The sequence below is a fragment of the Calidris pugnax genome, unplaced genomic scaffold, assembly GCF_001431845.1.
Source record: "Calidris pugnax isolate Ruff unplaced genomic scaffold, ASM143184v1 scaffold188, whole genome shotgun sequence".
Taxonomy (NCBI): Eukaryota; Metazoa; Chordata; class Aves; order Charadriiformes; family Scolopacidae; genus Calidris; species Calidris pugnax.
In genome coordinates, this window is record NW_015091257.1 from 4,589,002 (window position 1) to 4,611,388 (window position 22,387).

Below are 22,387 nucleotides of genomic sequence, written 5' to 3' on the forward strand. Positions count from 1 at the left end.
CCCTCATCCTATAGCTGCATTCCCTGAAAAAAAGCCCCTCCCCATCTCTCCTGCAGGCCCCCTTCAGGCACTGGAAGGCTGCTATAAGGTCTCCCTGGAGCCTTCTCCGGGTTGAACACCCCCAACTCTCTCAGCCTGTCTTCACAGGAGAGGTGCCCCAGCCCTCTGATCATCTTCGTGGCCATCTTCAAGGTGACTGCAATGTAAACCAAAGAAAAGGAATTGCAATTGTATGGGTGATCCTAGAATTTGGGACGTACTCCTTATCCAGGGTCATCTTTCTATTCTGTGCCTTGCTTTGCGTGGGATATAAGCAAGCTTGGCAAACTAAATTCAGACACTCCAGCGGTGTAAAATGATAATGCAAAATGTTTCAGCTCAAACCAACAGGCCTGGTTTTCTTCTTTTTCTCATTTAATTCAGTCTTGCAGTATAGTCTTACAGGCATAGAAACAAAGCAATGAAGTTGAGACTCCAAGCCAACGTGTATAAGTTTAAAGAACAGACTTGACAAGAAAGAACGCCTTCTGTTCCTGACAGCTTGTTTTGATAGACAGTAGTAGGACAAAGATCTGTCTCTAGTCATCTGCAGAGCCTGTGGAGATGCGTGCAACATAACTCATGTTTCTAATGTGTGGCCTCCTTGGCCTCCCATTAACTCCTGAGTAAGACAAGCATGGCTGAATACTGCTTGTATACTCTTCCTCTGATGTGCACAACAGGTTTTTATGAAGGTTAAATAAATAAATAAAGGACATATTTGGAATTTCTCTACAGTCTTTTCCATGAAAATTCAGACAATGTCCAAAAATGAATTTTTTATGTGAAGGAAATGAGATGTAGCTTTTTTATTATTATTTTTAAGGAGTAGTAATTACTAAATTTGTTATTCTAATAAACTTACATGACAAAGGATGATTTGGTTTATTTAAAAGGCGAAACCATGAAGCTTTTAAAATGCACATTTTCACTTACCTTTGTGTAATTTTTTGCTGGTCTAACTGTGGGTTCAGAGAAGCATGTGTGAGCAAGCTAACCAAAATCTCAAAAGCTACCACAGCTGGGAGAGGCTTGACAGGTAATCATTACTAACTGCTCCATAGCAGCCTTGCAAAAGTCAGGCAGGACAAGTGTGAGGCTGCAGCGAGATGACCGAGGTGAAGATCAATGACACCAGCAGTTATCAGAAAAGTTTCTGTCTTGGCTGAGTATGCTAGTCAAAGATTAGCTTGTCCAAGGTTGGTTATGAAACTGTTGACTTTTTCAAATATCCGAGGTATTTTGAGCAAAAGTGAAATAGCAGTTAGAGCTCTGAACTGCAGAGACCTTTCCTCGATATTTGTTCTGGACTTCTCTGCTTTTCTGCCTGGCCATCACAGTAATACCTTCTAGCATGTAAAGAGTACTGTGATAATCAAATTCTTGTGCCTACTTTCATGTATATAACCATGAGTGTAGGTACTCAACCTGGATGTTTTATTTGGCTGAGTCATCTGTGCAAGTACAAGATCAACTTTATTGGGGAGCAATGCATTTTCATTGTGAAGAAGTTAGCAAATCCTGAGAATGTTGCTACGAAAGGAATGGACATTTCACCTTGTTTTTTCTAGGATAACTTCATTCATTCTGAGAGCTCAGACTTCTGTTTTTCAAGGGGCCTCTTTCTGCCATTGAAATCCTTGCCATAGGCCAATGTGTCTGCACAGTTCATGAAGTAATTAATATCTCTTGTTTCCATTACTATAGAGAAAAGAACATTAGTGGTTTATAGATGGATTCGATTTCACCACCTAATTGTAAGGAACTCTCCTCTATTCCGAAACATCATAGTATCATTTAACATTACCCGTGCTATGGTTTATTTTTGTCTTTTTCTGTACAACTGGTATTTAACTAGCAGTCTTATAAGCAAAGAGTAACCTGCTTCCTGTAGTGCTCTATCTCCTTGATCTTTTAAGATTGCTTTACATGTTCGACTAGATTGGTGGGTTATGAAGGGGTTATTCTAGGATTTTAAATGAAATTCAGATCCTTGCAAAGTGTGTAAAATAGAAGTACGTGTTGGCTGTCAAATTATTTTGTCCTTGCTTTTTGCAGAGTACTGCCGAAGTTTTACTGGGAAATCCTAAGACTTTCAAGAGCCATTTTTTTCAGACTTGGGAGTGCTTTCAGAGTGGGTACCCTGGATTTCTTTCACTGTCTCATAGTTTAGCTTTGTGTTCTCATATTCAATTTTTAAGAACCCCTATCAATTCAGTTCTCTTCAGCTCAAGTCTAAATGTTCCTTGCTCCTCTTCTAACCAGCTTGGAAGGCCTGTAATAGCCTAGTGTGTCTACATGATCACATAATTTCCTTTCTATTTGAAATAGAGGGGTGTTGCAAGCATATAGAGGTATTTTGGGGAAACCACAGGAAGTCATATTAAATAAGATTTTAAGTTAAATATGTGGGCTATATGTTAAGTAATGTCCCTGTAAATGTTTTTCCATATACTTAATTTGAAGGTGTTTATCCCACATAGCTATCAAATGACATGATACCTTGCCTGTGAGGAAACTTCACAACTGCTGAGGGAGTGCAATATATCTAGTACCAGAGGAATATCAGCCTGTCTTTCAGGCAGCTCCATGTCTATATCATGGGACAAAGAGAAGCAGCTATATCAAGCATGTATGTAGCAATGCCCAGGAGGACAAGCTGGCCATTGAGAGGGTTGTTATCAGTGGCACAGAGTCTAGTTGGAGTCCTGCAACTAGCGGTGTTCCCCAGGGTCCAGTCTTTTTCAACGTATTCATTAACAACCTGGATGAGGGAACAGACCATACCCTCAGAAAGCTTTCTGATGACACAAAACTGGTAGGAGTGGCTGATACACCAGAAGGCTGTGCCACCACACAGCGAGACCTGGAGAGGCTGGAGTGTTGGGCAGAGAGGAACATAATGAAGTTCAACAAGTGCAAGTGTCAGGTCCTGAACCTAGAGACAAATAACTGCATACACTGGTACAGGTTAGGGGTTAATCTGCTGGAAAACAGCTCTGCAGAGAGGGACCTGGGAGTCCTGGTGGACAACACGTTGACTGTGAGGCAGCAATGTGCCCTTGTAGCCAAGAAGGCCAATGGGCCAATGGTCCCCTGGAGTGCACTAAAGAGTGTGGCCAGCATGTCAAGGGAGGTCATCCTCCCCCTTTACTCTGTCCTGGTGAGGCCACCTCTGGAGTACTGTGTCCAGTTCTGGGGTCCCCAGTTCAAGAAGGACAAAGAACTACTGGAGAGAGTCCAGTGGAGGGCTGCAAAGATGATCAAGGGAATGGAGCATTTCTCTCATGAGGAAAGTCTGAGAAACCTGGGTCTATTTAGCCTGGAGAAGAAAAAACTGGGAGATCTCATCAATGCTTATAAATGATGGGTGTCAAGAGGATGGGGTCAGACTCTTTTTAGTGGTGCCCAGTGACAGGGCAAGGGGCAACAGGCACAAAGCAGAACACAGGAAATTCCGTCTCACGTTGACTGTGAGGCAGCAATGTGCCCTTGTAGCCAAGAAGGCCAATGGGCCAATGGTCCCCTGGAGTGCACTAAAGAGTGTGGCCAGCATGTCAAGGGAGGTCATCCTCCCCCTTTACTCTGTCCTGGTGAGGCCACCTCTGGAGTACTGTGTCCAGTTCTGGGGTCCCCAGTTCAAGAAGGACAAAGAACTACTGGAGAGAGTCCAGTGGAGGGCTGCAAAGATGATCAAGGGAATGGAGCATTTCTCTCATGAGGAAAGTCTGAGAAACCTGGGTCTATTTAGCCTGGAGAAGAAAAAACTGGGAGATCTCATCAATGCTTATAAATGATGGGTGTCAAGAGGATGGGGTCAGACTCTTTTTAGTGGTGCCCAGTGACAGGGCAAGGGGCAACAGGCACAAAGCAGAACACAGGAAATTCCGTCTCAACATGAGGAGAAGCTTCTTTACCTTAAGGGTGCCAGAGCACTGGAACCGCCAATGGTCCCCTGGAGTGCACTAAAGAGTGTGGCCAGCATGTCAAGGGAGGTCATCCTCCCCCTTTACTCTGTCCTGGTGAGGCCACCTCTGGAGTACTGTGTCCAGTTCTGGGGTCCCCAGTTCAAGAAGGACAAAGAACTACTGGAGAGAGTCCAGTGGAGGGCTGCAAAGATGATCAAGGGAATGGAGCATTTCTCTCATGAGGAAAGTCTGAGAAACCTGGGTCTATTTAGCCTGGAGAAGAAAAAACTGGGAGATCTCATCAATGCTTATAAATGATGGGTGTCAAGAGGATGGGGTCAGACTCTTTTTAGTGGTGCCCAGTGACAGGGCAAGGGGCAACAGGCACAAAGCAGAACACAGGAAATTCCGTCTCAACATGAGGAGAAGCTTCTTTACCTTAAGGGTGCCAGAGCACTGGAACCGAGGTTGTGCCCACACAGGTCGTGAAGTCTCTTTCTCTGGAGATATTAAAAATCTGCCTTGATGTGTTCCTGTCCAGCCTGCTCTAGGTGAACCTGCTTTGGCGGGGAGTTGGACTAGATGATCCCATGGTCCCATCCAACCCCTACCATTCTGTGATTTTCTCTCATGAGGAAAGTCTGAGAAACCTGGGTCTATTTAGCCTGGAGAAGAAAAAACTGGGAGATCTCATCAATGCTTATAAATGATGGGTGTCAAGAGGATGGGGTCAGACTCTTTTTAGTGGTGCCCAGTGACAGGGCAAGGGGCAACAGGCACAAAGCAGAACACAGGAAATTCCGTCTCAACATGAGGAGAAGCTTCTTTACCTTAAGGGTGCCAGAGCACTGGAACCGAGGTTGTGCCCACACAGGTCGTGAAGTCTCTTTCTCTGGAGATATTAAAAATCTGCCTTGATGTGTTCCTGTCCAGCCTGCTCTAGGTGAACCTGCTTTGGCGGGGAGTTGGACTAGATGATCCCATGGTCCCATCCAACCCCTACCATTCTGTGATTCTGTGTTTCTGTGTTTCACAGGCATCTTTTAGCAGCACAAAAAACCATGGTGAAGCATCTTTGGCCAGCGTACTTAAGTAGTGTAAAGTATTTTCTTCCAAGAGTAATTGAAAGGATGTCAGGGATTCAGACTAACTGCTTTGGTTTTGGCCTCTGCCACAGAGAACATATTACAGGCTGGAGAATACTAGAGCCTTGGAAAAAATATCCATGTCAACAGAACTACACGGAATGACAGAGTCTATCACTGTGTTGTCCAAGAGGATGAGCTGCCAGGTCCACAGCAGCAGAGCAGAAGAAAATAACTTTTCTTTCCTGCTATCTTCCCTCTGATATCAAATGTGCGCTGTAGCCCCTATAGTCCCTTCTGGGTTTAAATGGTCTGCTGCAGGCACATCCCAATATTCATGATATAGAGGCAGCATCACAGTTACATGTGCTTCCAGCGCTGTCTTTCCCAGCTGTTGTCACAGCTCAGTGCCTGCTGCTGAAAGCAATTCCTCATCTGCAGCTTGCTTTCCCTGTGCTGTTAGCTTGAGGCCAACAATCAGCCTCAGAGGAGAAGACCATGCTCTGCCCGATAGCCTTGTAATCGCTGGGACAGGAGGGTAAGTGTTTGCTGACAACATCCCTAGTTAACTCTGTCTTTGATGAGCAGCAGATTCTATCGAATCCCTCTCTTAAAGTCACCGGTCTGGCTCGTGCTGCAAGGGTGGTTCCATCTCCAATGTCAGCATTGCCCCAGTCTCACTCCTGCTAACACTTACATAAGCTCTAGAGAAAAAGAAATAGTTTATCAGACTATAAATAGACCACTGTTTCTTAATTGTTTATATTTGGAAAACACATACACAATTTCATAAAATATTTTCAGAAAATGTGTGTATATGTAATGTACATATTATGTACACAACATAGTCGTGCTATATATGTGTGTGTGCTTATATAAAACACATGTAGACATGGATAATATAAGATACAAATACAATTTGCCTACGTATGAACAACAAATCTTCCTTCTTCTTGTACAGTATAATGATTACTGCAAGGAAAATGGTATAAAGTTAGGGAAAATGAAGATAAGATCCAGAAAAGAGAAGGATTATTGACTCAGCTGGACTCCCAGCTCTTCCAGAAAATTACTTACGAGGCTCCAAGGTCAAGAACGTTTTTGGAGCTCATAAGAATATGCTCATTATTTAAATTTCCACAAGAGGGCAGTAGATCCCATAATTTTCCTATGCATTTGTTGGTATATTTCAATTTACTAGTAGCTGTAGAGGGCTGCAACTTGTAAGGACTAAAGACCACTCAGAGTCCTCGTTTTAAGTATAAGGATTACTTAATATAACTGGGTATGCCTGCATGTGTGAAAATAGAGGGATAACCAGAGCTAATGTTAATGTCAAAAGGTCTAGCAGTATCTTGAAAGAGACACACAGAGACTGCAGCTATAAAAAGATATCGTAAACACATTAATAGGTGCTAAGATATGTTTGTAACAGAGCTTAAGTCACAGTTATTGACCCAAATTGAAAACTTGTATTCTATCTTCTCAATCTGATCGGATTTATCAATTGAAGAAAAGTTATTTGCTGTATTTTATCTTATTTTTGTACTCCTTTAAAGGATTAGTTTTAGTAGCAGTATATGGTAACACTTGCCTTGTTAAAAAAGCTCAAATATATTGACATTTTAGGTAAAAGTGTACAGAGTGGTTTGCATTATTCATCAGAATAGGGTGAGATACCAATGTATTCTGCATATACTATAGAAAGCAAGGAAAAATAGGGAAAGGAAAAATGTCAGCCTGTGGACAGTAATGAGGAACTGAGGAACCAGAACCATCAGTGTTGCAGTGCTGAAATTTTTTGAAGGAGAAAAAGCCATTGAGTCTCCACAGAAGGCTTCTAATTGAGAGGGTGGTACAGTCTCTTTGTAGAGGTAAATGATGGGAAGAAGCTTCCAGTCATTCAATTTATGTATTTGCCTTTATTTTCTGAAGCCGTTTGGGTTTGGTGCGATGAGAAAGCCTTGCAGCCTATTCCTGAGGTCCCCAGGAATATTATTTCCTAGGTCATTAGTCAACATGGCTTTCTATCAGATGAACAAGCTGCTGTTACAATCATCAAGATGGCAGAATCCGAAGACAGCCGTCAAGAAGAAGGTGGTAAGAGTCCTGGGATATCAGCATTGCTTTTGTGGGGTGGGTCCATGGTAACATGGAAGTCTACCAGCATCTGGATTTCTGAATGCAACCAACAGCCAAAGCAGCTTTTGTGTATGTTTCTGAAATGGAGGAGACAGTCATGAATGTTGTCAAACAGTAAGGTTCTCAGCACAGCACTTAATATCTACTTTTGATCAGATAAGTTGCACCTTTTGTGCTTGGCAAAACCACATTTCCAGAGATCTGAGCCTCTCTGTGAGATGTTTGCTCAGTATCTATGTAGTGGTTTAGTTGTCTGTTAATCACATTATTTTCCTTAGAGCAGAGATCTGGAGATTTGCTGCTGCTTCCAGCTTTCACACCAAAATGGCTCCATGTTTCTAAAACAAAACTGCCTGTTTATGAAGAAAACTATTTACAGACATTTTCTGACTGTAGTTGGCCTCTTTCAGAGAATGACTTTCTGGATCTTTTTCCAAACTCTCACTGTATTCCCCCCCCCTACTCCTCCCACCCTGGCTGCCACAGAGATTACATCTCCAGTCACTCTCCCATCTCTATTTTGCATCTGTTTATACCTCCTTTAAGTCTGTTGCCCTTTCTCCTTTGATGAGGCTGCTCAGGTATACAGCAGAGGAGCCAAGCCTTTGGGTTTTCTCAGATTTAAGGCAGTCAGCAAAACACTTCCCATTTTTCTTGCACCTCGTTGTATCCAACAACAGCAGTTAAGAGTGCGTTAAGATATTGGAGAAAGCTTAAAGGGGCAATTAGCCTTGGCAGCTCCCATCGGGACAACATGCACACTTTACTGCCTGCCTCTGAGCAGTTCTGTCATGCCAGAGCCAGGGCATGTGGGCAGTGGGGCAGAAACTGGGGAAGGAGGACCAACAGTGTCCCAGGGCTGAACATTTCTGCAGAAGGAAAAGAAGAAGACTGGCTGCAGGCCATCAGCAGGAGCCAAGACAGTCAAGCAGGGGGTTGAGGTGTTTATTTATGCTAAAGACTAGGAAGGTATTCTGTCTGACAGCTCTGAACTTCTTGTTTCATAATCAAAGAAGCCTGAGAATCTCCTCATTTGATAAGATATTCCAGCTGTTTAGAATTGAAGGAAAAAATACTAGAAGTCATAAAACTTTCAACCAAACCACGAAAGACCAGGAGTTCAGCAGGAGCCCAGACATCAGACAGGCAGGTTTTATTTTTGTTAAATAAAAAAGCAAGCTTTAAAAAAGATATTTCACCGCTTCAGACAGGCAGGTTTGGTTATTTTTGTTAAATAAAAAAGCAAGCTTTAAAAAAGATATTTCACCTAAGCATTATACTCTATTATGTTCTCCATAATTACGCTTTATAGGTCTGACAAGAGAACACTTACTTGCAAAAAATTAATCCAGAAAGAATGTAATCCAAATATATCAAGATTAATAGTAGGATTGAAATTTTGCTCTCAGTAACTCCTTTTAAGACTACGAACTGCAGCATAAATGAGGAAAGACAGTACAAGATTTATTCCAACAGAGAATTCCTCTTTTTTTTCAGGATGGAATTAATTATGAAGTACAATAACCAAGGCTTATATCCTAATCATTCCTGTGAGAGTCATTTTATATTACAAATTTCATTTTGGGCACTTAAAAAGAACTGTGGCTTTAGATAAATCTGAAAAATTTGCCAATTAAACTGATTCTCCTAATGGACTTTTCCAGGACAAGATACGGTCAAAATATCTTAAATCAGCTTCTCCGGAAGAACCTGTCAGGTCATTGAAAAAGACTAGTGTTAAGTGCTCCTTCAGCAGAGGGACACAAGATGTCTTGCCGGTGTGTTTGTGACAATTCAGGGCAAGGAATTGTACTCTTGACTAACGCAGCTGCAGCTCTTAAGAGTGGATTGAGCTGCTTGGTAAGAAGTTGAAAGAGAGCCAGCAACTGCCAGTGGCCTTGCCCCACGAGGACAATGAGGTCTGCTGCTAGTCAGCTTGCACAGCGGCAGCCCTCAAGAGTCAGGTGGTGGAAAAATGAGAAGGAAGGTGAGAAAAGAGGTGAGAAATGGAATTAATAATTATATGCTTTGAAACAGAACGGGTTATCTGTTACCAGCATCCAGAGGGGTTTGCCGAAGGGCAATACACAAGTTCCTTTTTACCTGAACGTGAGGGACTGCTTGAGCGGCAGGGTTGGACGAGGTGACCTGCAGGGGGGTCTTCCAACCTCAACCGTCCTGTGACTCTGTGGCTTGTCAAAAGGGCTAAGTGACAGAGGGCCAAGTTTGTGCTCCGGGGGGAGCCTGGGGTACCCTCAGCTCCCTCCCTGGCCCTGGGACAGCCGCTTCCAAGACAGCAATGCGCAGTGCTCCCCGTCAATCCCCCCGGCATCGCCCCAGAGGGCAGTTCTGGCAGGCCTTGCATGGGAGCATGAGGCTGACGAGAGTGGGGCCAAAGGCCTGTCCAGCTTACGGTGTCCCTCCTCACGGAATGACATTTCAAGAAAAAGAAGAACAGGGCAATCACATAATGTCACTTTCCCTTAATACTCCCCCAACCTCTGATGATTTTAAGCTAAGGGGGTTTCCTGAGTCTGTTGTTGTTTGCCTATTTAGTAGCCTACAGTGGATTCCCCAATTGTACTATAAGTTATGAGAAGAGATACTAACTTTTCCTAGTTTTGAGCTTGGGTCTCATTAGCTTATGTATTGGGTTTACGTGGCAGGGGGGCTATAGGAATGGCCTCTGTGAGAAGCTGCTAGAAGCTTCCTCCATGTCTGATAGAGCCAATGTCAGCTGGCTCCAAGACAGACCCACTGCTGGCCGGTGCCGAGCCCATCAGCCACAGTGGTAGCACCTCTGAAATAACATATTTAAGGAGGGGAAAAAGCCTGCACAACACCATCAGCAGTCAGAAGAGAGAAGTGAGAATATGTGAGAGAAACAACTCTGCAGATGCCAAGGTCAGTGAGGAAGGAGGGGGAGAAGCTGCTCCAGGTGCCAGAGCAGAGATTCCCCTGCAGCCCATGGTGGAGACCATGGTGAGGCAGGCTGTCCCCCTGCAACCCATGGAGGTTAACGGTTGAGCAGATACCCACCTGCAGCCCATGGAGGATTGTGTCAAAGCAGGTGGGTACCCCAAAGGAGGCTGTGACCCTGTGTGTAGCCTGCGCTGGAGCAGGCTCCTGGCAGGACCTGTGGAGAGAGGAGCCCACGCTGGAGCAGGGGAAGAGTATGAGGAGTTTTAAGGTTTAGTTTTTATTTCTCATTATCTTACTCTGTTTTGATTGGTAACAAATTAAACTAATTTCTCCAAGGTGAGCCTATTTTTACCCATGATGGCAGTTGGATGATCTCTGTCTATCCTTGTCTCGACCCATGAGACTTTCATTATATTTTTCTCTCCCCTGTCTGGCTGAGGAGGGGAATGATAGAACTCCTTTGGTGGGGCACCTGGTGTTCAGCCAGGATCAACCCACCATAGCTTAATGTTTTTCCCCAGTTCTTGCTTGGGCAAATACAGTGAAACTCATCCCTATCAGCTTCTGAACTCCATTGAGGATTTTGTAGACCTCTTTCCTACCTACCTTACATTGTCTCTTTTCTGAGCTGAAGAGTCCTAAGCTATTTAACTCACAAGGTTTTAGGTTCATACCTTAGATCATCCCACACGTGCATCTCTTGACCTTTTCCACTTCTTGTAGATCCTGTCTGTGATGAAGAGACTAGAAGTGCAGAAAGTAAACAAGGTGTGGGTGAACCATGGATTTCTACAATACCAAGCTGATGCACAGAATAATGTATTATGATTCATTGTGGTCACCACTGAGCAACATTGTTTTGTACACAAAGCTATGACTGGATTTCCCCATGGGCGTTACTTCACACTTGCCAACACTGAATTTCACCCTCAAACATTTGTGCTATCTTGCACACCTTTGGGTATGTAAGCATCTCCTTGGAGAAACACCACTCAATGTAGACCTGATGTTATTTTAAACACTCTGAAATGGAAAAAATTAGAAAAAATGATTGAATGACTTCAGGATGAGCTCTGGCCCTCTCATGTATCAGTATAGATGTAGCCAAACAGATTGTGAACTCAAAATGGAACGTTTATCGAGGTGCCACCAGACCTGACTGTCTCTGCCCAGTCCTTCAGGGCTCCCCCCATCCTGCCCAGGACCCCAGGTCCACCCCCCAGGGCCATGAGCCCTTGCCCCAGTGATGTCCCAGCAGAGCCGGTCTCCGGCTCCTCACAGCCCTGCTCTCCCCTGCCATGGAACCTCTGAACCAGGCCCACCTGTGGACCCACATCCGGCTTTGGCCTTTCCCCAGGGAGATGCCCAATGCCCAGAGCTGGGGCTGCTCCGGTGCCCCCAGCTGCTCTGTGCCTGGCTGGGGGTGGGATGGGCCCTGGCTGCCAGATGCCTTCAGAAATGCATTAAAATTTAAAAATATATCTATTTGGTACACTTATTGGGCAAGAAGAAGGATCCCAAAGTGGCCAACATCTCATTCAGGTATTGCTACTTTTAAAATTTGTGTGAAGGGGGTATGTCAGAGCCAGTTTCTGAGATACACATACAAAAAGAAAAAATATGAACAGGTATGCAAAAAAAAAAAAATCAGTCTTCAAAATGCTTGGAAAAAACAAGAGACTTAAAACGATACAGGAATCTAAAAAAGGCTCAATAGCAATGGGAAACGGATTCATTTTATTTCATAAGTTGGTTTCCCTGCCCTCCTTTAAGCTTGAAAGTTTCTCACACATGACAGATGCAAACAAAGGAAAGAATCTTAAATCATGTCTTTTTTTTATAGTGGGCTTTTTTATTGTTATATATACAAAAAATCCAAGCACATCCATAGATTAAATTGCTGAACAATAGTTAAAACAAAAAAAAACACAAAAAAAAAATAATCCCAGAATGAAACAGAAGTCTATACATTCACGTCTTCTCAGTAAAATTAAGTTAGCCACAGAGGCTAAGTAAGCATGTCAACCAGGACCCATATTCCCCAAACCAAAGGCGATATAGACATGTGCTTCTCGATAATGTCTCAAATGGCATTCTAGATATATATGTGTATATAGTTTTTACATATATGTATGTATAGCAACTCACACCCACTGACCAAGGAGGGTAGAAGTCTTGCTACCTTACAGTGCCCCAGAAGGACGTGTTTCCAGTGTCAAAGAACAGTATGTTGGGTCACTTTAATGATTTCTCTTCTTCCTCTCTAAAAAATGCCTCCAAAACTTCACAGTATACGTTGTTGGACTCAAAACATTTCATTCACAAGCTTCTTTTCTGTATTTCTTTCTCAAGGAACAATCCCGCTGGGATTCCCAAACAGGAATTTTGCCTAATCTGAGCTAACTAGAGATTACTTAATAAAATGTCACGAAGAGGTACCTGAAGGACACATCCTTCCTATTCCTTTTTAAACAATGTCAGAAGAGGAATGAAGGGCTATGAAGAGCTGCATGAGGCTGGAGAGAACATTTTCAGTCAGTTGTGTGAGCATCTTTTCCCTCTTGCAAAAAAAGCATTTCAGTATTTTTCAAAATACAGCAGTTGATGTCCAAAGTGCAAAGTTTCTGCCCTTTTGGCTCTATTTGGTGTCAGTTACAGTTCAGTCACATTGCAGTGCTTGAGGATAAGTTTTGAGATAAAACAGAGTGAAAATCTGCGTTAGAGCTAGGAGATGTAATGGTCTGCATTGTAAAAATACTGGGATGTTTAGAAGCAATTCAGTATTTTTCACAATACAGCAGTTCATGTCCAAAGTGCAAAGTTTCTGCCCTTTTGGCTCTATTTGGTGTCAGTTACAGTTCAGTCACATTGCAGTGCTTGAGGATAAGTTTTGAGATAAAACAGAGTGAAAATCTGCGTTAGAGCTAGGAGATGTAATGGTCTGCATTGTAAAAATACTGGGATGTTTAGAAAAAAAAAAAAAGGAAAAAAAAGGAGAGCATTTTCAGTACAGCCTCCAAAAAAGTTTCTGCTACAGTAAAATGTTGTAAACAGTTTTGGTGGTGAGAAAGACAGAATTCTGTGACAGTGGATAGTGAAGGGACTTGAACAGCAAGGTGAAACCATGCACTGCTAAATTAATACACAGATTTGCAAAACATAAGTTAACTGAGTTTGTGCCTGACGGATGTGGGACGGCTTAGGAAGAGCCATCCTTCTTTCTTTGGAGATCCTGGTGCAAGCAGGCACTTTGGAGCATGTGCTAGAGCTGACACAGGAGCTCAGAGCCTCAGACTCACACGGGAACATATTTGGTGGGCTCCTCTCTATCAGAACACGCGAGAGGATTTCAAGTAGCAAGCCCACCTCACGGCACATAGCACCCAGCACATAGGCTGGTAGTGCAGGGTAGCTTCCAGGCAATTTGATGGGAAGGTTTGGACAGTTCACGTATCAACTAAGGTTGACCTTGTGGGCAGAAAATGTGCAGCTCAATTAAAACTAACACTGTGAAATGCCACAAAACACCTCAGATGGCTTTTGAAAGGTTTTACTAGGTTCAGTCGCGTTTGTCCAATAGCTGACAACGCTTTAGCAGAAGATAGGACATACAAATGCCACAGTTGATGTTGTGGTTATCCAGGTTCTATCAGAAAGAAATTTGTGGTGGTTAGTGGTGGAAAAAAGGCAGACTTTAAGAGCCTTGGGTGTTGTCTTTTACTTAGGCACAGGAGCTCAAAAGTAAAGATAGCATTGTGGTGTCTGAACCAGCTATCCACGATGTTGAAGACAGCCTCCTACTCAGTGTAGGATGGAGTCACGGCGCAGCAAAAGGATACCATATAGCTTTGTCTTGCTTGTGAGGGGAAACTTGTCTGGCTCTGTCAGATGTTTTTTGGCTCTTCACTGTCAATGAGGGCCAAAAGTAGGTAAAAAGCTGTCAACACTACAGGAAAAACTTTGCTTTTGTCTTTTCCCACTACATATTCTGTAGCAGTCGTCTTTCCAAGCACACAGGCAGTTGTTGAGATGTGAGAAGAATTAAAACATGGCACATTATACGCAACACACTGGAGAATGGTACTTCAGAGAGCAGTCCCAAACACAGGACTGCACAATCAACATGCTGTAACCTATTTCCAGGGCATTTGGTACATCTTCCATTATCAAGCCTTGCTTTCGTATTTTTTCTTCTTTTTTTTTGTTTGCCCACTTGAAAGAAGTGTGTTTCTGACATCTGGCCATAGGGACAGGTGTGGAATCACTCCAGTCTGTGGCTGAATTCTCATATATCCATCTGAAAATCTGGTTAATAATCTACACCATTGCCATAAGGAAGATAAACCCACTGTCTGTGCACTATTAAAACTAAATGCCCTTCTGAGACGGATGGTGCTTCTGTGTATAGCCTATAGTCAATTGATGAAAATGTCTTGCTGAGACCAATCACATACAAGCAGCAGCATTATGACTGTAGAAGGCTGACATTAGAAAATCTCTTTTCTTAAATCACCCAGTCTCCACTGTCCTGAGAAATGAATAACTTCAAGAAATGAAAATACAATCCACTCAGCAGCTGAAGTAGTCTCAAACATTGTAAGTTCTAGCTTCTCTTTTATTGCATGAGATATTTTGCTATATAAAATTGAAATAAATAATATGAGTCAACCTAACCTTTTCAAAGGTTAGTGTGGTTTGGTTCTGATAAACACTTGGGTGAGTGTTGTGGTGAATTCACAGTGGCTATGCATTATGCATTAATGGTAAAATGGCAAGCTATATTTATTGATTCTTTTATAGAAATACAAGAGAGAAAGAAATACATTAAAACAAAACAAAACAAAACAAAACAAAAATGAACAAACAAAAACGCAAACAAAAATGCAGCACATTGCTTAGAAAAATAACTCCCCTACCCCAAGTCCAGCTTCAGTGTATGTTCTAGTCCATATACAGTAATATTTCACAGTCACTGAGAATCACAAACTTTTGGTTGAACAACTGAGATCATACAACCTGAAAGTAATTTTTGTTTGAAACTTATCCCTTGGTTTCATACAGTAGGACTAATTCCAGGCCAACCTCTGACTATCAATACCGGGTTTGCTTCAGTGCCTTCTTGAAAAAATTCAATTCCTTTAACGCTTCCATTTCTTACCAGAAGATACTGAAGTAGGATGCGCAATGTAAGTATGGCTTGAGCTCTGTCACTGGAGCATGGTATTTTGAGGGCAGCCACTCAAAAAGAAATGTTTTCTGTGTCTACTCATGGATCTCAAAGGTGCCTTACTTCTGGGGATGTTGAAGGCTAAAAAACACTTTCCTGCCTTTGTAAATAGACCTTTACTCCATCTAACCCATCCATAGGTCCACTTGACATTGACCTGGCTGACATGGTCCTGCCAGAGAACAAACTTTCCCTTCTGGTTTCCAAACTGTCACTGAGCAGTACGTTCGGGCGAAACACTTGCATGAATTTCTGGTAAAATTCTTTGGATGCAAAATAGTAAATGAAGGGATCTATGCAGTTGTTGAGGCAACTGAGGCACAAGGAGAGCTTGTAGGCAGGGTACAAACTCTTGCCATAAAATAGACGGATGATCATATGCGCAAGTAGGATAAAGTTATTTGGAGCGAAGCAAGTGATGAATACCAGAAGGACTATCAGTGCTAGGTATATGGATCTTGTCTTCTGCTTGTTACCATATCTGCTTGATGTCTGAATAAGCTTCCGAATGGTGCCAATGTAGCATCCAACTGTTATGACAAAAGGGATCAGGAAGAGCATGAAAAACAGTGTGAGGAGAAAGGCTACCCAGGCTGCGAAGCTGGGCAGCATATCCCATTTGAGGACGTCAAAACAGGTTACGATCCCCAGTTCTTCCACTTCATAAGTCAAATCTGTGCTTTCTAGTGGGTAGAAGGCTAGGAGCAAGAAAATCCACATACCTAGGCATGCAGCCAGAGCATATCTTTTTCTTCTCCACTTGATCAACTTCATGGGATATACCACACCCATGTACCGCTCGATGCTGATACAGGTCATGGTCAGTATGGAAGAATACATATTGGAGTAGAACATCACAGTCACGAGGCTGCAAAGAGTCTTGCCAAAGGTCCAGTGATTCTTTTGGACGTGATAAAAAATCTGGAAGGGAAAGCAGCAGGCCAGCATGAGATCTGTGACGCTCAGGTTGATCATGAAGATAACGGAAGGCGTTTTGGGTTTGATGTGCCAGCAGAGCACCCAAAGGGAGAACAAATTGCCAGGGATACTGATGATAGCCACCAGTGAATACACAACTGGGAGGGTGATGGAGATAGCTTTATTCTGGAGCATTGCCAGCGTTTCAGCATCCAGGGTTACGTTTTTAGCCATTATTCACAAGGGGGTTGTTGATCCCTATATGCCAGCTGGATCATGAATACTTGGCTTAAAAACCTAGAGGACAAAGTCAAGAGAGAAAATAAAGATGTCAAAACAGAAATTAGGAACATACTTCTTCTATTAATCAGACTAAGAATAAGACCAACGTAGTTTGACAGATTATCTCTGAATGAATGGAATCCATTAAAATTAGCTCCTGAAAACTCTCTCCTCCCTCCAAATGATGGTAATGTTTTACCAGTCTCACTTCTTCCTAGCTTTGAACTGCTACTTTTTCCTTGCTGAATGGCTTTCTGATACTTTTCGCTGTCTATATGTTACCACACCTCTTTTGTTATTGTAACATAAAGAAAATAACATATCACAAATAGAAATTAAATTGATGGCTGCATTAGAATACTATACCATAGGATCTCCGTGAGCTAAACACATCCTATCTATTCTAGATATCATGACCTTGCTTCTTGTAATGTACAATATTTTCTGACTATTTTTTCCCTCTCAACTAAACAGTGATTCATTCCAAGTAAGTGCTGGATAGTTTTTTGTTTTTTCAACTGGGGAAAGGAGAACATGCAATCAATTGTGCCTGGCATATTCATGATATAAAAAGAATATAAGGAAAACACCATGTGTAATCGAGAACCAGGACCAGCTTGCAGTTGCTTGCACTGGTTTACAGCCTGAAGGGACCAGCCAAAAGAAGTAACAAGCCCTCTTCTAACAAAAAGAAAAGCTGTTGAGTTTCAATTTCTGCAAGATGTAAGTTGTTAAAAACTGTTCTGTTTGCAGCTGCCTAACTGGCATCACCTGTAATTCTGCAAAATTAGTTTCAGTTTTGCAGTCTGCAAAACCATGCTTTCACTGTCTGGCCTGTATAGATCTTTCTTAGCAGATGCAATAGTTTATGGTTTACTTTATTTATTTTACGCAGTGTAGCAGCATTTAGCAGCTGCAAGCAAGAACTCATGCCTCAGTGTGCTACAGGCACGCGTGTTAACTTTCATTAAGCTGCCAGTACAAGGATGCAAACTTAACAAAAGAACAGGGTCGAAAAAGTGAAGAAATGGCAATGAATGACTGGAAAGACAGAGGAGAGAGCATCAGTAAGTTCTGTGAAGAGTGGCAACAGGGGCCTGAAAGGGCTGCCAGGCCAAGCCATCTGGTAACTTTGGGCACATCAGTGCTGTCTAATAGAAAAGGTGCAGAGAGTGGGTTCAAGCACACACTCCTACTTGTGGGCTCTGATCACCTGCACTGTTTAACCCAAGCATCTCTTTTCAAGACACACTTGTGGTAGGTGGTTAGATTTAAAAAAGCGTAGGTACCAGTCAGTTGCTGTCACTTAACCTCAGATCTAGTTAAATAAGACCTTTAATTATGTGCCCATAGCTCATGAGCAATGTAACAGTTCAGTTCTTAGACACGTCAGCTCTCAGTGCTAGCTAACTCTAGCTGGAAATAGCCATTCTGATAAAAACGGTCATTTCTGAGAGAAGCTCTTACTGAATAACTTGATCTGATCAATTTGATGTAGTGCTTCAAATGTCCACTAAAAATATCCAGAAGCAGCGAGAGTCAATATCAAACAAGTGATGTTAACTAATGTTGCCAGTCTTTCAGGAGCTTCTAGCTGAGCTGTTGGAAGCCCAGAAAAAGGCAGAAGAAAATAGGACTTGCAAAGAAGTCAGAGATGTGTTCCTAATATATCACGCACACGACACAGAGCAAACGTGTTCCAAGCAATGAGCACATCACATGATGACAACTGCAAAAATCCCATTGAGCCAAATCCTTTGTGGACGAAATTCTGTTCTTGTCAGTGGAGATATATCAAGAACGAAACTAACTCTACAGTTTTCAGAGGAACTTGAAAAAGCACTCACTGACACAACGCTCTCAGAAAAAAACCTCAATGCTATCTATTTCAACTCTTCTATCTATGTCTTACTGTATTAAATACCTTTTTGTGAACTGTTGCCTCAAAAATCCTTCCCAAGTGGCACCCCTTTGTGCTTAACCACCCTAAACTTCCCAAAACAAATAGAAAATGTTTATCTATATTGCAGTATTTACAGACTTCTAATAAAAAGCCTTTGCAAGTGAAGGATATTTTCTCTCAGAGGCTAAGGGACCTCACCCCTAGATACTATTCCTATAAAAATTGTATGTATTTGGGAGGTAGAAGTATAAGTGAAAATTTCCATTAAATCTGTCTCACTGGTCATAAAGCTATTGAATACCTCTTACATTTGGTTTTGTGTAAGGGCTAATCACTAATCCCTCGGGCTAATTCTAAACTTGCTTTTTCTGAGAGTACATCCCGAAAATAAGGTGATAATAAAAATGCACACATAGATGCTGCAGTACACAAAACAGTGTCAGGTTTCATGGCCTGACTATGGGCAAATTTTGTGCACTTGTGGAACATTACCTTCAGTAAAACACAAGTGCCTCCCAAATGTAGGCACCTCATGAATAGGGTTTGAAAGGCACAAGGCTTTGTGGTTGGGTGCCTACGAGAGCTCTCCAAAAAGGGTAGGTGAAGGTGTGCATCACAAGGAGCAAAAGAAGAACAGCACAATGGTTCCCTAGTATCTTCTGCAGGGGAGTAGGGGCCATGCAAATCACACAAGACTGTTGCAAGTCATTCTCAAGGGCAAATATCCTCTTGGGGGAATTTGGAGTACAGAAAATCTTCCCTGCAATTTTGCCTTCTGTTCTGCCAAATCCTTCTGGGGCTCTAATCCTGAATTCCTTGTTCAGGAAAACCTGGGCCAGCAGAAATTCCTGCTCTGAGTCACCCTTACTTGTGATGCATTGCTTTTTAGACGTGCAGGTTAAGCTGCTGGAAGTACAATGTAGAATTTCAACATACTTTACCTCTCGCATTGTTGCATCTACTTGGGTTTAGATAATGCTGTATTTGTATTTTCATCTTGTTCAGGGTAACATTATGTGCTTCCCCCACTGCAACCACAGCCTCTGTCTGTCTCTTGTGGTCTAACTTGAAAATATCATAAACCAAGCGAGAAAGTAGTCTTTATGAGGATTAGAATTAGATTCCCCTTACATTTTATGAGTTGCTTCCTTTCAGGTTTCCAACACAATTCAAATCAGTAGAGCTTGCATGGATTCTCTGCAAGAGAAACTTTACTACAGGATAATTTTAAAGCATCAACCCTCAGGTAAGGTTTTGTATGCATAATCTGTAAAAATATAGTTCTGTTACATAAATATGCCTGTCAGAAAGCTTTTATTTTGGGGCCAGCTATTATTTAAACTACAATAGACAGATGCACACACAGATAGGCAGAAACAAAAACTCAATAAGGATTCTTTAAGTGAGAAGATCCAGCCTTATTGTCATTTACATAAGTCCTCAAGCATCTGATCACAGAAAGAGAAAAGTTAAGCTTTTCTGCTTGCCTCATTTCTGAAATATTTAGTGGATGGATGTATTTTAGTTTTGCATTAGGTACTAACAGCACCTGCAGCCTCTGGACTAACCCTCACTAAATCCAAGTAGGATTTTTTTGCTTCTCTTCATACTCCCTGGCTCAGGGGCCTCTGCACACAAAGCTCACTTGGAAATTCAGTGATGCCAGGTTTTCATCCAAGCTGTAACCATAAGCAAAGGTGACAGCTGCTTAGTGTCTTTTTGACAGGAATGGTGATTCCTTTCCCTTCAATTGACAAAAGATGACAAATAAACATTAAAGGATATACTGAAAATCAAACAGTAAAAGATCGGAAAAGGACTGTGTTATTTCTTGGCAATGGAAGAGTAACAACAGAGATGTCTCTACTTTCTTTTTAGGGGATTACTAAATAAAGCTGATGTGTTTCCCCTCTAACATTTATTCTCTTCCTGTTATTGGTGTCAAGTGCACCTGTGAAAAAGACTGAGAAGCCTGTGAGCCAAATGAAGACCAGAATGACCATTTTATAAAAAGTTTTGTGATTCGACATGGAAAAATAAATCTCAAAACATATCAGGCAGCAGAAAGCCTTCCAAAACATATTCTGTTTCATATTTTTTGGTTTACTACCTGTCAAAGCACTATTCAAAGTCTTAACTTCATAAATTCTTTGATATTGTTACACTTTTGGAGAGACACCCTTCCAGTTGAAGAATGTAGGATGGCATATTCCGGATTACAGGAAAACTAAACTGAATTGCAATTTCAACTCAATTGCAGACAAATTCAGAATGAAGCAAAATGAAAGCACAGGTTTTATTGTAAGCACTGAGAGAAGTCATATTAACAATTTTTAATCAATGTAAGTATGGCTGAATGATATTTTTTTCTCAAAAGAGTACATTTTAAAAAAATAATTTAAAAATTATTTTTTACTTGCTCAATTTAATACTATTGCAAAGCAGTAACAAGAGCCAAAGGATTAGGATAGTTTATGTTTACATAAATGTAGCTAAAGTTACTGAAAACTTAAGGATCCTCAGGGGACAGTGTTCCTGCTGGAGACTGTCTGAATTGCTAGTGAGATGAAAGATTGTTAGACAAGCACAGAAAACAGACATTTAGTTTCTATTGTAGGCTGAGTATGAGGCAAAGAAGGAGCCAGGAAGGCAAGGAGCCAGGAGCCGGTTATCTTCAGTTGAGCGAAAAGTGAAAAACACTTTGATATTTAGATAGAGTAAGAGGTTTTAGCAGAGGAACAAGAATTAAAAATAGTCTTTTGTAACACATCTCCATTTTTTTTGCTAAAACATCATTGATGTGATTCAGAGAAGCACTTCTGCAAATGCTCGGGTTCACCAAACTGAGGAATGTAAATGAGTGCCTTTCTGATTGCGTGTTCCTAAAACTGATCATGGGCTTTACCGAAAGAGGCTGCAGGTTTTGTCTGGATGGTTCTTTCTCACCCTTGCAATAAACTTTCATGCAAATTTTAGCTTGCAGGGTTACATCTCTACATCTCTAAAAGCCAAGGGTTTGGTTCACTTAGTCAAGATCTGAACGTAAGTCTTCTAAGAAACTTCTTTGTATGGCCTTCCCAGTTCTTTTTGCTGATTCTTTTTTTTTTTTTTTTCTGTCAATTTGTTCTGAGTATCATTATTGCAAGGTCAGAAACTGTTGCTGAGCCTGTACTTATGTTATCACAAAGGCAATATTTCACACTAGGCTTTAGCTTATCTTCTTTTGAGAATAAATACATTTGGGAAATGGGACTTCTACCCTCTGTGCACTTGCATGTACAAGTGTTTCTGAGCAAAAAGAAAAAGCTCTGAAAACATCTAACTAGCTGCAATATTCCTGACCTATGTCATTAAGCTTTAGAAAAATTAAACTGTTTTTATGTCTTATTTTTCACCAAAGATTATTCAGATAAATGACATGAGAAAACCATATGTGTGCCCTCACTGCAAAAGCTTGCGACCATTTTACAATGAAACAGTTATATTATAATCAGTATATTAATAAAAAACCCTTGCGGAGACAAACTTAAGTCTTTATCTCAGTATACCTACTCAAAGTAAACCCTATGGTGGTTATAGCTCTGACCTCAAATAGTTAGGACAAGGTAAAACAAGAGTGTCTTCTCTCCACAAGGATTTCACATTGAGAGGTTAAAAAAACACTCTATTTTTTCAGTTAGAAAACGCAGAAGCATTACCAGCTTAGCGTGGCGGAGGGGTGCCTGTCTGTTTAGCTTGTTACCTATATCAATCTAGACAAAACCAGTTTTTTTCAAAAGTGAAGAAAAAGAATTCTATCATTCCTGCCTATTAGAGACGGCTTCTCTTTTCCAGCCTGAGAGAGTGCAAGTGGGCGGCTTCATCCAGATTCAAGCAACGAAGTCTTACTAAGTATGAAATCTACATATACAGGTGAGAGACAAAGAAACATTAAAAAGAAATGTCCAGACTCTTCAGAACT

General features: G+C 41.7%; 1 protein-coding gene across 3 annotated transcripts in view; it reads right to left on the reverse strand.

Moving 5' to 3' along the window:
- Window positions 1–14,355: 14,355 nt before the first annotated feature.
- P2RY8 (purinergic receptor P2Y, G-protein coupled, 8) overlaps window positions 14,356–22,387 on the reverse strand; it is a 31,551-nt gene continuing 23,519 nt past the window's right edge. For all 3 annotated transcript variants that reach the window (XM_014960158.1, XM_014960159.1, XM_014960160.1), the window contains one exon: window positions 14,356–16,538. In XM_014960158.1, the coding sequence (XP_014815644.1) occupies window positions 15,405–16,475 (1,071 nt within the window). In that variant the 5' untranslated portion in view covers window positions 16,476–16,538 and the 3' untranslated portion in view covers window positions 14,356–15,404. The remainder of the gene's footprint in view (window positions 16,539–22,387) is intronic.